A 15829-nucleotide genomic window follows, 5' to 3' on the forward strand; every position below is an offset into this window, starting at 1 on the left:
CTGTCCCAGGGGCTGCGGGAGCGCCGCGACCGGACCCCGCCTCTTCGGGCATCTTTCGTCACTATTAAAAAACAAAACAAAACCAACAAAGCCAAACAAAACCAAAAACCACCCAACAAACAAACCAAAAACTAAAAAAACGACAACGTAAATCCCCAAACTTGCAGTTGTGCGCTAGGGAAGCGCTCCCTTTCGCGAGGTGCCAGCTGCCGTCTCCCCTCGCACACCCGCCTCCGGGTGCCTGTAGCTAAAGCGATTTAAAGGGACCTGCCAAACCTGTTGTGCACGGGGCTGCGCCTCGGCGCTGCGGGCAGGGCTGCACCCCGCCTGCCCCCGGGCCCCTCCGGCGGCTCTCTCCCGGCGGGAACGGCCCCGGCTCATCCTACAAAGAGCCTTGTCCCCGTCAGTCTGCTGACGGACAGTCCTTTGGACCCGAATTATTCCATAATCATTACCGTTGTGAAAAAGTTTGGAGCTGCACCCTGGCGCTGGAGTTCTGTAGGCAGCTGGTGCAGGATGTCGCCCCTCAGCCCGCTGCTGTGCACCTAAAGGCCGCGTCCCTTGGCCGGGCTGAAGGCAGGGACCCCCACCACCGTCCCCCCGCGGGTGGGGAGAGGAGAAGGCCCAGTGTCACGAATTGAGTCCAGAACTTCAATAGCATCGCATTTGTGGTGGAGGCTGAGGAACATACTTGAGCACAGCCTAACTGTAATGCGCTCTTTTTTTTTTTTTTTTATTTGGAATTTTAATTTAGCGCTGGTGGAAGCTGGTAGGTTGACAGCCATGGAGACATTCCTTTTACCCCTTTTACAAGGCAAGCCAGGAGGGCGATGGTTCCTCAGCAAACCCCTTTACTACTGTGTGTTTGCTTCCAAAGGTGAGCCTGTTTCTGTCAGGCGTGTGCTGCGGAAACCCCCTTCTTCCCTGTCTGCTCATAGCCAGATTCACTGGGTAGCTTACAGGTGGTGGTTTTTGTTTTAAAGAAAGAGGGAAAGATTGCATGAACTCTGCAGCACAGGGGCAGACAGTGAACTGGAGGCCTTTCTGCTGATGCCAGTGGACACCAAAGTCCTCTGGCACCCGGGTAAATTCCAGGTTTCTTGGGATCTCTGGTCTGTGGTAGAGAATCAGCCAGTAACAAGTCGTGGGATTTTCAAACACACCCACAGGCATGCAACATCCAGCTCCCACTGAAAGTAGGTGGGATTGAGTGCCAGAGCCTCTGGGAAAAATTCCTCCTCACTTCTCTCCCAGCCCGGGAGATTCTCAAAAGAGGAGCTAATTGACTATGTTTGCAGTCTTTCCTTTAAAAAGAAAAACATAACTGAATTCTTAGTAGAAGAAGATGTTAAAAGAGCTGATAAATTCACCCAGGTTGACAGTAAAGAACATGAAAACTGTGACGGTTTGTTGTCTTACTCATGTTGAACAGCTCTTCCTGTGTCACCAAACTCTGCTTTGCATCGATTCTTAACACCTGATGCTTTGTACCTCTCATAACGAGACCAATTGCACGCACAGTCCTGCATGACAACCAACTTCTCCTTCGGGCTGGTATCCCTTGTAGCACTTGCTTTTTAACAGAAAGAAGAAGCCAGTGAGCTGGGGCTTGAAAACTGAGTGGTTAAGCATAGTGCATGGGTGGGACTCCATTTCATGACTCAATCCTTTGCATTTCTGTAGAACGTGCTCAGTCCAAAGTCCAAGTGAAATGACCAGTAATATTACTTAAGCACAAGGAAATGTGTCCTTTTTAGTGAAGTCACTTCAGCTATTCTGCCAAATAAATACTACTACTTCTGTTGGAGTCCCCATCAGGTATGTTACCTTCTTTAAACAAACAACCCCAAACCAAAACTGTTCAGTGTCTCATGATCTCAAGTGACTGTGATGCTTTTTCAGTAACAGGTGGTTGCAAACAGCATCATAACAGCTGCAGTGACTGTACAGAGATAAGCATCGCAGACTGAACTTCAGCACTTGCTTGAGAACATCCCAGGTTTTCCTTGCAGGCTGAGCATGGTGTTATGCAAATAGAAGGGGGGGAGGAGGAAAGTCCTCTTTTCAAGATGGAATATCTGCAGGTGGGACAGGTTTGGGATTTCCTCCCCCCCCTGCAGATCTTACTGATTACTGTTTTCATGCTTTGGCCTGTCCCTTCTGGAGCACTAACCGCATGGTAGCTTAGAGGAACACCCAAGTGGCTTAGCCTTTCACTTCTCTTGGCTAACTGGGTTAGGTATTTATTTCCCACTGAAGATCAGCAGGTAAGTAGGCTCCTTTGTGACTTGACTACTTCTGAAAGCTTCACTCAGAACAGCTTGTGTGTGACCCAGCCAGGATGCTGTGGAGGCTCAAACATGGGAAAGAAATGTCCAGTTTGATTTTTGATACATTTTTGGTAGTTGCTGCCAGTTGCATCTGGTGTGCTGAGATTTCACTGCAGCACTGAGTGCACAACGGTAGCTGCAGATGACTACCAGCAAAAGCGTGAGTTACTTATCTTGGCAGCGGAAAGATTCCTGAAGATGTAGTTTTAACCTTTTACTGGTTTTGCTCGGCTCATCGAGTGAAAACTCCACAGGATGCCATTTCGTTCAGATGTGCCTGGGCTGTTAGTGGCCAAATACAGCTTTCCTCCAAGTAGCCTTGGTTTGGGTGGAGAGAGGAAGGGAAATGGAAGGAAAATCTGAGGATATAGGTGACCAGAAGAGTGTACAGTACGTACAATTCTAAGGTCATGGAGTTGGAAATTAGTCACTCTGTTTTGAGCTGCAAGGACAGATGACAGTGCAAACATGTTTTTGCAAATACTGAAGTTGCATTTTCAGATGATTCCAATTAGCTTGATCTGTTACTTCTTTGGAGAATTCTGGCTTTGGGCATGCTAGAATATGTTTTTTGGGGGTCCAATTTTAGCTTCTATTCCAACGTTTCTTTTTGCAGCATGTAAACTCCGGGGGGAGGTATGTTTACATTAAGTCTCTGATATAGATCAGCTCCTCCGTTGATGTATGATTCTCTGTCCTACAGCTGACTTTCAGTAGAGGTACTGCAGTTTATTTCAGCAGAGGGACAGGCCCAAGAATTTATTAGCAAGACAAGCAACTCTGCTTCTGGCGCCGTAGACAGCTCTGGAAGCATTTTTCATGCGTGTGCATGTGCCTGGGTGTATGCACTTGCAGATGTAAAAGCCAGAGCACGTATATTCTTTCTATATTAAGGCACTTGTTTCTTTCCCTTTAAAAGAAAAAAAATGTACCATTTTGGCTCTGTTTCTTAGTTCCAGTGAAATGTTGTAGAGATGAACATTGTGAGATTTTTACTGACAGGAACCAGCTGCATCAACATATGTAGGCTAGATCGTATTTTTCTGTAGCTCGACTTCAGGGAGGCTGTGCCAAGGCTGTTTTGTACACAGAAGGGGAAATAAAATTATTTGCAGGGGTTCTCCTCCTCTCTGACCATGTAATGGCAGTTTTGGGTTGCACAAAGGGTGAATGCTCCAGGATCAGAGTGAGGAGATGGGAAGAGGGGAAGGTATTGAGTAGCTGGACTGGCATCCCTCTGCTCTCCCATAACCCCAGGGAATGTTTCTCTTTCAGCTTTGCAGGTGAGCATGTTCCTTCCGACTGGCCTGATAATTGTGTTACAAAGGGAGACATGCCTGCCTTCTAGGAATTCCTTCCTTTCTATTATAAAAGGTTTTCATTCTTCTTGGGTGATCAGAAAGAATGCAGAAGGAATCTGGAAAGGCAAATGAAAGTGGCTCAGCTTTTCTTATTTTAAAATCTAAAAGAGTTCAGAAGTTCTTCCCTAGCTTGAAAACTTAATGAGCATCTGAAGCAATACCTCCTTTTAATTTAGATCATCAAATTAAATTTTGCAAAGAAAACTAAGCACCAAATTCTAGTCCCAACAGGTAACGAAAGCACAAAACCATTTTCACACACGGGTGATGCATGCTGCTTTATACCAGCCCTTCGCCCTTCACAAATGTAATAAGCAGGGTGTGTGTTTCTTATTTCTCGGCTACTTTACTGTTGTCTGCAAAAAAAAAACCTCAAAATTTTTTTTCAAGCCAAATCTCTATTTTTGATGCTGCTTTTCCAAAAGTGAGAGGGCAGAGGGGTGGACAGAGCTTTTTTCCTGCAGTCTTTTGAGTCCATTCAAGTTGCTAAAGCAGAACTTGGGGGAATAGCAACTTCACCTTTTGCAGGGAGACCAGGGAGGAAGAGGAGGAGGACTGCTTCTCGCCTGACTTGGGGGCGTACTGCTCCCCTACTAGTACAGGTAAATCTCCATTTCTACAGAATCACAAATACACTCCACTAGGATTTCGGATTCTTTGCTGGTGAGCTGTCCCTTTCACCTCTGTGCAACTGCTGATTTAAAAGGCGTCATATATTTTAACAACATGCTTAAATTTGGCAAATCGTAACATGTTTAAATAACATTAAGATCATGCTTAAATTTGGCAGAATTGTCTTGTGTAATGCTTTTTAACTTCTGTGGAAGTTGCTTCATTCCTGCTTGCCATCTTTTTATCTGTCCCAAATTTCACACGATTAAACTTCCACAGCTAAGATGTGGGTGTTACGGTAGCTGTCAATCTTAACTCCCTGGTTCTACTTTGAGATCCAAATTGCAGAGCTTTCAAGCTAAACTTTTTAAAGGGAACAGTCATGTGTACTTCATAAGTACACTTAAGTCTATAGAAACGTAGTGTCAACTCCAGCACTAGACACACAGTTATGGTTTAGAACGGTAGCTGAGACGGAGAGCTTTAAGTTTAGTAGTGCTGATAAGCACTTCTAGACTCAAATGCTTCTACGTTAGCCATTAAGCTCTCCAGCTGACAGAATATTTAGTGTATAATGGTCAAATGGCAACTGTTTAGGATTAAATGTGTAACTGGACTGACGCCTTCCATTTATAACTGCACTTCGATGCAGTTGTCAGAGAAATCTGTTTTACTTGTGGTTTTGTTACTAGCTCTTCCCCATTCAGGCGTGATATATGGTAATACTGTTGCTGACCATTCATCAAGTGGGAAACAGATGGCACTAGCTTCCCTTCTATTGAAAGATGGTGTTGAAAGGCTGCTCCTGTGAGAATGGCAGCAATGATGCAAAACAAGGTACTTTCAGAATATGTGTGTCTGATGCCAGCCTTTGCCAGAACATAAATTGTAAAATACGCGTCTTGTTCTACTGTGTTATAAATAGCAGCGGGTGACAGAGATCATCTCGTCAGCATCTGGATTTTTGGGAGAAACCAGGTTAGAAAGTAAATCAGATTGTTGAGATCAGTTCTGTGTCTTGCTCTGTAACAGCCAAGATGTTCTTGCTGCTTAAGTTTTGTGTCTGCAGTTAGTCTTTGACTTTCTAAAGAAAAACATCAGACCATGGACTTAATGCTGGGGTAGTCAACCAAAATCTAAAATTGCTGTTTGGTAGTTGGAAATTCCCAGGTGTGAGCATGGTGTTGGATCTCCAGAGGCTTGTTAAACACAGCATCCTCAAGAGACTGTCTCCTGAAGGAGCACATCGGATGCTAAGAAACAAAATACATACTGCGAGTGTTTTGCCTAGAACACTCCGTTGTTTATTTGTCTTGACAGCCCAGGGATACTAACCCAGTTTGGCTTTGCGTTCAAGTTCATTTGCTAAGTGTACCTGAAAACACACCTAAAGCAGAAGCAGAGAGTAGTTCTGAGTCTAGGCATCCCTCAGCAAACCCATTCAGCAGGTCACTAGTTGGATACTTACTTTGACTTACTACAGCTGCTCCTGGCCTTCAGGCCAATGCTGTGCTAACACAGGGAGCAATGAGCCTCCTAAGCAGCCTGGCAACGTTCAGGGTGACTTTGCTGGATATTTGCACAAATCATCCTTGCGAGAACCCAGCTCCTTGTGATGAGCTGCTTGTGCTGTAGATGTGCGTGAAGAAGAAAGGAATACAGCACTTCAAGCCTGTGGCAAACAGCGTGAATTGGGACAGGAGGGAAGGAAAGACCTATCCCCTCCATCTCTCTCTTAACAAGTCCCTTGCTGTCAACAGGCTCTGCAAGGGGTTTGGTCAAGACGAGCTTTTTGGAGAGTTTACTTGTCTTTCTACATGTTTGTGCAGTAGTTATTGCAAGGAGACACAACCCAAGTGGGCACCAAGTGGTCTTGTATATAATATGCTAGACTGAAATGTAAACATGTACACTTTCAGCTAGATATGGGTATTAACTAACAATGTTAGATAAAACTTTCACTTTTCTGTTGTTCCGGGAGCCTGGGAACCTTGTGCGTTTATTTTTGCATTGCTGCCTTGTTCTGATCTTCCCCTCTGGGGTGGGGAGGATTTATTTTTACCTCTGTGTGGAGGACTGTGACTAGACCTGGGTGGTACACTAGCGTTTGTTGTGGTCCTGCAAAAATGCATGGGATCTTTTTCCCCTCACACGTAATCTCTGTCCGTCAGCAAGGTAAGCACGATGCTCGGTATGGTCGTTTTGTGAAAGCATACTTTCGACCTCATCCAGAGATTCTTTTCAAATTATTTTATTGGTGTAATGATAAAGCAAGTCTAGGTGCTATAGACTTAAGGTTTCAGGTTAATTTTCTTGGTCCCTCTGGAGGATATTAGAATTATGTCCCTTACCTTCCTGCAGGTGGAAGGTCTGGGGACAGATCCCTGTGCCACATACATTCACCAGTAACCCAAGTTGGGTTGCTGGGACTTGGCAGTCCCTCAGGACTGAGAGGAACGTGACTGAGAGAATTCCCTCTCACCAGACTTGCCCACAAAGTGATGGAGATGTTGCTCTCCTAAAAGTCCTGCCTGAGCTACTGGGTCATTCAGTAGAGTTTGTGGGGAGGAGAGGTAGTTTTCTGTTAGCTTCTACAAGAATATAACAACTTGGCCTTTTGTTAAGGGAAGAGGGGAAGTCTTGTGTTATTTTCATGGCTCTAATTCTAATTTTTTTAAAGGCAGAAGTTCTCAGCAGTGGGAAACCTGCTCTTGTGGAGCTTTCTGCAGCCAGTGGCCTGTCCCTTCCCTCAGCGTGTGATACGAAGCAGCAGAGGTGGCTGCTTGCTCCCTGCAGCAGAGGGTTGAGGCAAACCTTGCACCATGGTCTGTTTAAAAGAGAACCTCTTGGAACGGTCCCCACCTGTGTTACAAGACCAATGCTGTGCGACCTGTGAGGACTTGCTGTCTGTCCATGCACAGCGCCAGGAAAGCACCGGCTTTGCTCAGTTGTTGGTTTGGTTTTTTGAAGTGCCGTGGGAGCTCTGTTTTGCTCTGACAGCTTCTCATGCCGTGTCAGACTGTGCCTAACACCAGTCTGCACTGGGGAGTGACCAGTGCCAGGACACAACTTGATTTGGTGGGGGGGACATCATGTGTTGAAGGGGTGTTTGTCATGGTGACTGCGGTAAATCGACTTGTAACTAACTTTAAAGGTTTCTGCCTGGAAATGACCTCCACGGTACGTTACCGGCTCCGAGAGCTAAATCCCAGCCCAGCCGTACCGCAAAGGATAGGCAGACCTGCAAGAGCAGTGTGGCTTTTGCCTTTCGGAGTGCGTGCTGAGCTTGCAGAGCTGGTGGTTAAGAAGAAACAACTTCCCTGTAAATGGGCTACCTTTTGCTCTGGCGTCGTTGGTGGTGGCTGGGATGTGCGGTAGGCGCAGGCTGAAATGCGCCCCCGGGTCCTGCTCCCCGGCCCTTTTCTAGCTGGGTTTCCTTCCCAGGGAAGCAGGGCGGGGAGGGTGAGTGCTGAGCCTGTGCTGACACGGAGCTGGGACGTGGCTGGGATGCTCACCCAGGCCTGAGAGCCAAGAAGTGCTCCCGGGTCCCGCGGTGCAGACATGGCCCTATTGAGGGACTCCACCCGGCTGTTTTTAGAGTGGCTTTTCAGGTATGTCTTCCCTACAGCCTAGAGGTATGACTGCAGCTCATTTAAAATGACTCCTACTCACTTTCAACAAAGTTTGGCAGGGATGTTTCCAAGAAACACCAGTGACGATGATGAGGTAGTTCCAGTGACCCAGGGTTCAGCTGCCAACTACTTATCCAGGGGCTGGGGCAGGATCACACAGCCTGTCCTGCAGCCTGTTTTGCCACATGCTGTGTGGCATTCATTAGCTTGGCTTTCATTAGCCAAGTCAGCTGCACTTTCATTAGCCAAGTCAGCTGCACTCACACCTCTGGGTTGTGCTGTTGTAGATGTGCCCTTAGAGTAGAATTGTGCAGTAAATGAGCTTGTCATGTGTCCTGATGGGTATTGCTTAATATTCCAGGTGTTGTTAATTTTTTTTTTTTTTTTTAAATAAGAAAGTGCATTCTAGGTGCTTCTGCTCCTCTGGGGCAATGCAGGATAGAGCTATGGCCTAATCTATCAGTTTCCCATCCTGAATTGTAATTTACTTTTGATTTGCCCGGTGAATTGCCCAGGTTTTCCTTTCAGTATCAAACAGTGATAAGTAACACCAGTTCCTGTTTGTTTTCACAGGCTACAGCTGGGAGGAAAAATGTTTGGCTTTCACAAACCGAAGATGTATCGGAGTATAGAGGGCTGCTGTATTTGCAGAGCTAAGTCTTCCAGTTCTCGTTTCACTGACAGCAAACGTTATGAAAAGGATTTCCAGAATTGTTTTGGGTAAGATTCTTTCTTTAGTCAACATTGTGGTCAGTCATGGTGTTGCTCTCGGGGCCATGAACCTGACGTGCTGTCCCTCTTGCTCTGAGAGACTGAAAGATAAGGTTAGCGGAGGTGGGTGGAAGGCTGGCTTCAGCTTCCTCACAACCTTCCTGGCCAGGCCAGGAGGGGCTGGATCCTCTGCCGCTGCGTACGGGACCGCTTGGTTGTCCGTCTGCTGTTGCTGCCAGTGGCGAGCTGCTGTAGCTCGTAGCAGCGAAGGGTCAGGCTTGTGCCTCTCCCACCTCGCGGCACGTGCGGGGGCTTGGAGCCCTCTCAAACCGTGCGTTTCGCACGTGTTCCTTAGAGGTGTAACTTCCCACGCGGGATGGTAAACAGCACAGGTGGGTGGAGGTTTTCTGTGGCTCTGAAGATTCAAGAACGTTAAACAAAACTTGATGGGTAAATATTTAGCAGTTCCTGCGGGGTTTATGCACAGTACCTTCTTTCAGGTACTGGTGCCTTTCTTCAAATAGGGCATATCAAGATGTTATTGAAACTTCCTATGGGAGACCCATTCTGATGGAAAGTGAGCATCTAGTAATTAGCTTCCCAGTTAGGTAATGTTGCACATAATATTACTTGAAAGCATTGGTAAGCAAAACTATAAATACACATGATTTCTTGTACCAGCTGCTGGGATCTTGTAACTTTTTTGAAATACTTCCCAAGAACTTTGAAATTCTATCTAAATTTGTGTCCATGAATTGTCAGCAAAGGAAATTCTTCTGTGATAGCTTGTAACTATTTTTTGTTTTGTTTATTTTGAATTTCTTTTCAGAGGCAATAAGAATCTCTCCAGTTTATGCTGTAGTTTTCCATGAAATTATTTCCCCTGGAAAGAAGTCTGTTGTCAATAGATATTTTCTGCTTTTTCTTTCCAGTCTCGTTGGATTACCTGTCATCAAAACCTTAGGCCTGAGTGGAAATTTCATGCATCATATTAAAAACTATATGTATTGCTGCTCTTGTCTCAAGTGCTTAACTTCATATGTGTAAATCTTTGCAATCTTTAGAAATATTTCCCTCTCCTCCCCTTTTTCTAGAAACACTCCTTTCAGGTGTCAAAAGGACAAACCCAAAGCTTTAGAGTGCTTTGTATTTACCATGGATTTTTGTACATAAATCTGGTGCTGACACTTTTCCTCATCATATTTCTTGGCTACTGTCCTTGGCAGTGGAAAGACTGTGAGAATGCCCGTTGCAATCTCTTGTTTTGTTTTGTTAACTACAGTAAAGAATCTTGCAGTATGCCAGGGCCTTTGGTCTTGTGCTATCTGAAATATGTTTGCCAAGGTAAAAATGCAGTCTTAACACTGAGCAAATAATGGCTTAGCTGAGCCTGCTCCGTTCATCTATAAATGCTTCAGTCTTCCCCTTTACATAGCTGAAAAATTCTACAGTGTATCCCCTTTATGTTTCTTTTTGCGTGGATTAGCAGTAGAGATGATTTCTGAAGAAAGCTCGTTAAAGGGAGCAAGTATTGCTGTCATTCCAGTGAATGCTGTTTCTGAAACTTTATCCTGTGCTTATGCAGGAGTGTGTTAAGTGGCGGTTGTTACTCATCCCTGAAGCTCTGTGAGAAAGTTACGCGCTGAATAAGCTTTTGTGGGATCTCTGAAGTCTGTTCCCAAATGTACATTCAAGGAATATGAATACATTCTCCAATCAAACCAACCAACCCACTGGAACTGTGTGTTGTGTTTGGGTTGTTTGTTTGGGGTTTTGTTGTTTGTTTTTTTAAAAAAAACAAACTACACAGTACAGCCAACTGAAGGTGATGGAACTGTTGTAATCTGCCTCCAGAGGGGCACTGAGAACAACACCTTTTTCTATGTGGAAGAGTGCTTTCTGAAAGTGAGACCTGGTCTTTAAATGTCAATGTTTGAGCACGCCAGATGAATTGTAAATGCCTGACAAACAGAACTTGAGAACCCTTCTTTTCCGTCAATTTTTATGTTTCTTGCTGTTATCGAGTGGGGGGGTGCTTTTATTAACTGTTGTCAAGTGATTTTTGCTTTTGTTTTTACCAGGCTTCATGAGGCCCGCTCAGGAGATATTTGCAATGCCTGTGTCCTTTTGGTGAAAAGATGGAAAAAATTGCCAGCAGGATCCAAAAAAAACTGGAATCATGTTAGTCATTTATTTCTCCTCCACCCCAAAACTAACTCATCTCTGCCTTAGCCCATCCTGCTAGAGAGAGGAGGTGCTGGCAAAGATTTGGGGTTTGCTATTTCCCCCACACTTTCCCTTCCCACCCTCAGCATCTCTAAATCCTTCCTGGAGTATTTTCTGTTACATGGCTCTTGCCTCTCTTCTTTTGGCGTACATGCAAATGGTGGTTAGGCGAGCCCAGGATGGAGTCACAGACTAACTTACCTTGTAATTCCTTGTTTTCACAAGCTCATAACTTTGTCCAAAAGTCTCTTATGACACTCAAAACGTTTCAGATTTGGCCTTTATCCAAAATTGGTGTCTCTTCTTTTTTTTTTTTTTTTTTGAATAGTTTGAACAAGCAAGGTGACTTGCTCAAGCAACACATAAATCAATGTCGTTTAGTCAGATAATTACAATGACTAATATCTCGCAGCTATTCCTACTCATATATTCTGTTTTGATACATCTAATTCAGTTTGGGCCTAGGGCAGGGACGATGATCAGGATTCTTTGTGTATGTTATAATCTTTACGCAGGAAGCCTTGATGGTAATGGGAGCCAGAACTATGGTTATTACTACTACTAGCTTTATTCAGAAGTTAAACTGATGATTTTTTAAGAAAAACTCCAGGGCAAATGCTTGGCAGACACTCTTAACTGAACCTGTATTGTCTTAAACATTTAACTGTTGTCTACTAAACTGAATTTGTCAAAAATAGGAAGAAAGCAAAAGTTGAACTGAATGTGCTTTTTAAACAAGTTTGCATTTTCCTACACACTCAGCCTCTTACAAACTAGATTTAAATGAAATGTAAGAGTGTTGGTGCACAGAACTGCCTTGGTTTAACACAGTTGGCCTTGAACACCTTCAGCTAAGTCAGTACAGATTAGTACCTGGACTAGGGCAGTATCTGGGCATGATGCAGAAGTATTATGCATGCATTTTCTGTGTTCTAGGTGGTAGATGCCAGGGCTGGACCCAGTCTTAAAACAACATTGAAACCAAAGAAAATGAAAACTCTGTCTGGGAGCAGAATAAAGAGCAATCAAATCAGCAAACTGCAAAAGGAATTCAAGCGGCACAGTAAGTGGATCCAAAGAGATTTTGGCAATAAACTTTGGCCTCCGCTAACATAGCTTCCTGTTAACTGGCCAGGCTGAATCACCATCTAGATTCAATTGCATGCTCACACATTTGGGCGCTCCCTGTTTTCACAACTTCTCATCCTCCGAGGTCTTGGGAAGGGGGTTGAGTGAGGAGGAAGAGCTTGTGTGCAGGGTGGGCTGCGAGACAGAGGTGGGGGAGTGGGGAGCCTGGCTTGAAAGTGTAGGCAGCTTGTGTCCCATGCTTAGATGACATGTCTTTAGAAAGAACTTCTTGGGCGAGACCCTCGCTGAAACTGAAGTTGGAAGAGGTTTCCCCCTGCCCTCAGTAATGCGCTGTGGCCATTTTCAGCTCTCTTTTCCCAAGCAGCACTGTTCTGTTGGTATCGCTGTCAGTCTTTTTCTTCCATACGTGTTTTCAACGCAGGCTTTCTGTTGAGCCTAGATTTCCTTCCTCCCCACCCCCTTAAATTCCTACCATGTTTCCTCTGTATAGTTTCCTTACTCCTTCCTCTGCTGGTCTCAGTGATTTCTTTCCACTAGCACTTAAAATCTTCAAAGAGATTTGGATCATAGTTTTTCAACACAGCCATCTGCCAGTTATGCTCAAAATATATGTCAGTACTTTAGCTTTTCCTCTAAAGCAAACCTTCCAGCTTCTTAACTGTTGCTGACTTGGTCTTCTCTCTCTTTGAATTATCCTACCTGTCCTGAAGGAAAAGCTTGCCAAAGAATCATTAAAGGCACTGACCCAAAGAGCTTGTATCTCCTCATTCAACAGACTATAGTTAATCTAATTGTGTACTGAGGTGCTAGAGATGGTAACCAACAGGTAGGCTAGTAAAGCTTCTGTTAAGGTGTGCGTCTGCACTGAGTCCATAGTTCATAGTCTCAATCCAGCAGAAGCTCAGTAATGCCTAACCCACTGCACTAATGAGAATTGCTTTGCAAGACTTTAATTGGATGCATAAGAAAGGGGATTTACAGTGAGATAGAAAGTACTAGGTCTGAGGCACAGATCCGCATCGTCTTCGAGGATCTTCCAGTGATTCCAGAGTTGAGGCTAGGATCTTGTCCAAAGCATGGCCTGCACGGGCTATGTTTGAAAGCCAGGAACTGAAGCCTGATCCTGAACCTCTTTCCAGTCCCTTGTGTACAAGGACCCCCTCCAGTTCCAAGGTCTGTTTCCCAAATGCTGACAGATAGTCTCTATTGAAGTCAGCAGGGGCAAGTGAAAAATGTGTTGTCGTTGTTAGGTTTTTCTTGTGAATTAAAAAAAGTCTGTCTCTCTCATTCCAATCCACATGCGACCTTTTTACAAGTCAGGAAGAGGGTAAGTCATCGGATGCATGTCCCGATTCTCACATTTATTCTTTCCCCTGCAGATTCTGATGCCCACAGCACCACTTCGAGTGCTTCCCCAGCTCAGTCGCCCTGTTACAGTAACCAGTCTGACGATGGCTCTGACACAGAGATGAGTGCTGGGTCAAGCAGAACACCAGTTTTTTCCTTTTTAGATCTCACGTATTGGAAAAGGTAAAAAGCAACAGAACACACACTCTGTGCAGATAATAGTTCACTTCGCATACAGTGTTAGATTCTGCTTCTTCAGGAATTTGCTGCTGCTGAACTTAATTTGTTTTAAGTCACGGAGTATTATACAACATCTGTCTGTCTTTGGAAAGAAATGCCATGTGTTTAAGATGTTTTCCCCTATCTCCTTCCTCTAAATACTAATACAGTTGCTGGAAAATATTTTTACGTTTTTGGAAGTAACAGATAATATTCCTGAGTGTCGTTCTCTTGTCTTAAAACTGTGCTCTGTAGACGTGCTATGTTACCAAGTACAACGCTGCACTCGGCTTGCCAGCAAAACATAGCATTTGATTTGGTTGACCTGTGATGGTGACCTGTGATGGTAGTCATTAAAAAAAAAAAAAATCTGGAGTAGGAGGAAAACCACAAAATTTTCTGGGAGCTGACGAGCTTGTTATCTTTTATTGTCTGTTGTGACACAGTATTCCCTTGTTTAGCTAATTGCTCTGTTGAAATTATTGCGACTTTGCTGCCTCCTCTCAAATAGTGTTTGCAAGTGCATCCTAGTCAAGGTTAGTTCAGGCCAGATAGTTGCATATCTGAAACTTCTCTGGGAGGCAAAATAGGAGACTAGTTTTGTATAGACATGGGGTGGGTTTTTTTTTGTTTTTTGTTTCCTTTTTTCTTCTTTTTATCTCTCTTTCAACCCCAAAGCAGTGTTGTGGATTGACTTGTCTTCTCTTTCTGAGCAGTCTTTTCCCTCCTGTCCTCTGAGCTGGAGGCTCCAAAAAGCAGTGTCTTGGGTCAAACTGATTGTTTGCATTTCTGTAAATTCTGTCTATTCAAAACACATAAACTATCTGTTTCTCTCCCTGCCATTTCCTCCAGGCAAAAGGTCTGTTGTGGAATTATTTACAAAGGGCGCTTTGGGGAAGTCCTCATAGACACTCATCTCTTCAAACCTTGCTGTAGCAATAAAAAGTCTGCCACTGAAAAGCCAGAACAAGAAGGACCACAATCTCCAGCAATCTCCACCCAAGAGGAGTGGTGACTTCCCTGGATAGCTGCAGAAGGTTATACAGATCCTCTTATTCTCTGGAAAAATACTAGAAAAGTGACCGTTCACTTTGGACACCTGCTATGCTGCCAAAAGACTATTCCCTAGAACTGTTTTGGGTTTTACTGCTACAATTCCACAAACTCTGAAGCCAGTTTGTATCCTTTCAGAAAGACTGTACATAATATTTAAGATGCTATGGAACACTTAGCAAAGCTGAATGCTGCTGCAAGGTGGTCTAATCTTCCCCCCTTCCCCATCCTCGCTTCACAAGTGAATATGAGGATGGGGTTTTGTATATTAAGGTATATGTAGTTCATGTTTCTGTATCGAAAGAAGCAGTGGTTGTAAGGCTTTTTTTTTTTTTAAGTTGGTTGGTAACCTCCCTTAAATCCCCAAGAAAATACTTCATTCTTAGTCAATAAGATGAACTAATACATAGAAATGTTATAAGTCACCTTTCTAGTTATATAAATATATATTTTTTTTTTAAAGGTGTGGAGATCTCACCCTATACTACTGACGTAACACAGACAAATATTTCATCCCTCCTATGTGACACAGACTGGTAAACTTCAGACATCTCTACTACAAGTTGTAGTTATCCAAGAAGGCCCCCAACATAAAGTGCTCTTCAGAAGGGGCGGGAGAGCTCTCCTCCTTAGCTAAGGAGAAAGATTTACCTAAGAATTGAACATTGTGAAACAGGAGGCTACTATTTTTTTAACCCAGCAGCAGATACCCTGGGCTTCATGTAGTAACTGACTGGTGATTAGAGGTGGACCAAGAAAACATCTTGATGCCCAAGTTAGGTGTAGATGATGGCCAAAACTGAGTAACTGCTATCTGTTGGCCCAGTGCAGCTGAAATGTGACCACAGACCAGACTTCCTGCTGGTTTTGGACCTGACACAGGACCAAACCCCTCGCTAAGCTCTGGTCCAGGCACATAATCTGATTGCAGCCTGGGGTCTGGGTTCACGATTGCTGTTCTGTAACCCTTCCTCTGCAGTGCTTCTCTGTGTTGGGGTTTTGTGTTTTTTTGTTTGTTTGTTTGTTTAAACAACCACCAGATCAATGCTTTTGTGAATACTGAGTATGAAAAGTTCTGTTAAGAATGGTGCTGTACTGAATCGAGGCAGCTCTGTTTGCATACGTGATCAAAAGATAGTATTTCTTACATGGATTCCCAGACAAACTCCTGTGCAAACCATTGTGACACTCCTTCAAACTCCACTTTGCCTGTAGGGTGGAAGCAGCTTCCTGGACGTGTGCTGCAGTT

The 15829-nt window shown here is 44.3% G+C and overlaps 1 protein-coding gene across 1 annotated transcript; it reads left to right on the forward strand.

Annotated features, from left to right (window-relative positions):
- The first annotated feature begins 7858 nt into the window (after nucleotides 1-7858).
- SINHCAF (SIN3-HDAC complex associated factor) lies at nucleotides 7859-15347 on the forward strand. The gene is made up of 5 exons (XM_082014049.1): nucleotides 7859-8655; nucleotides 10728-10827; nucleotides 11809-11935; nucleotides 13341-13491; nucleotides 14380-15347. Exons 1-5 carry the CDS (start codon nucleotides 8528-8530, stop codon nucleotides 14540-14542), a joined length of 669 nt encoding a protein of 222 aa, XP_081870175.1. The 5' UTR covers nucleotides 7859-8527; the 3' UTR covers nucleotides 14543-15347.
- Nucleotides 15348-15829: the final 482 nt, after the last annotated feature.

This window comes from Phaethon aethereus, assembly GCF_964289735.1.
Source record: "Phaethon aethereus genome assembly, chromosome: 1".
Taxonomy (NCBI): domain Eukaryota; kingdom Metazoa; phylum Chordata; class Aves; order Phaethontiformes; family Phaethontidae; genus Phaethon; species Phaethon aethereus.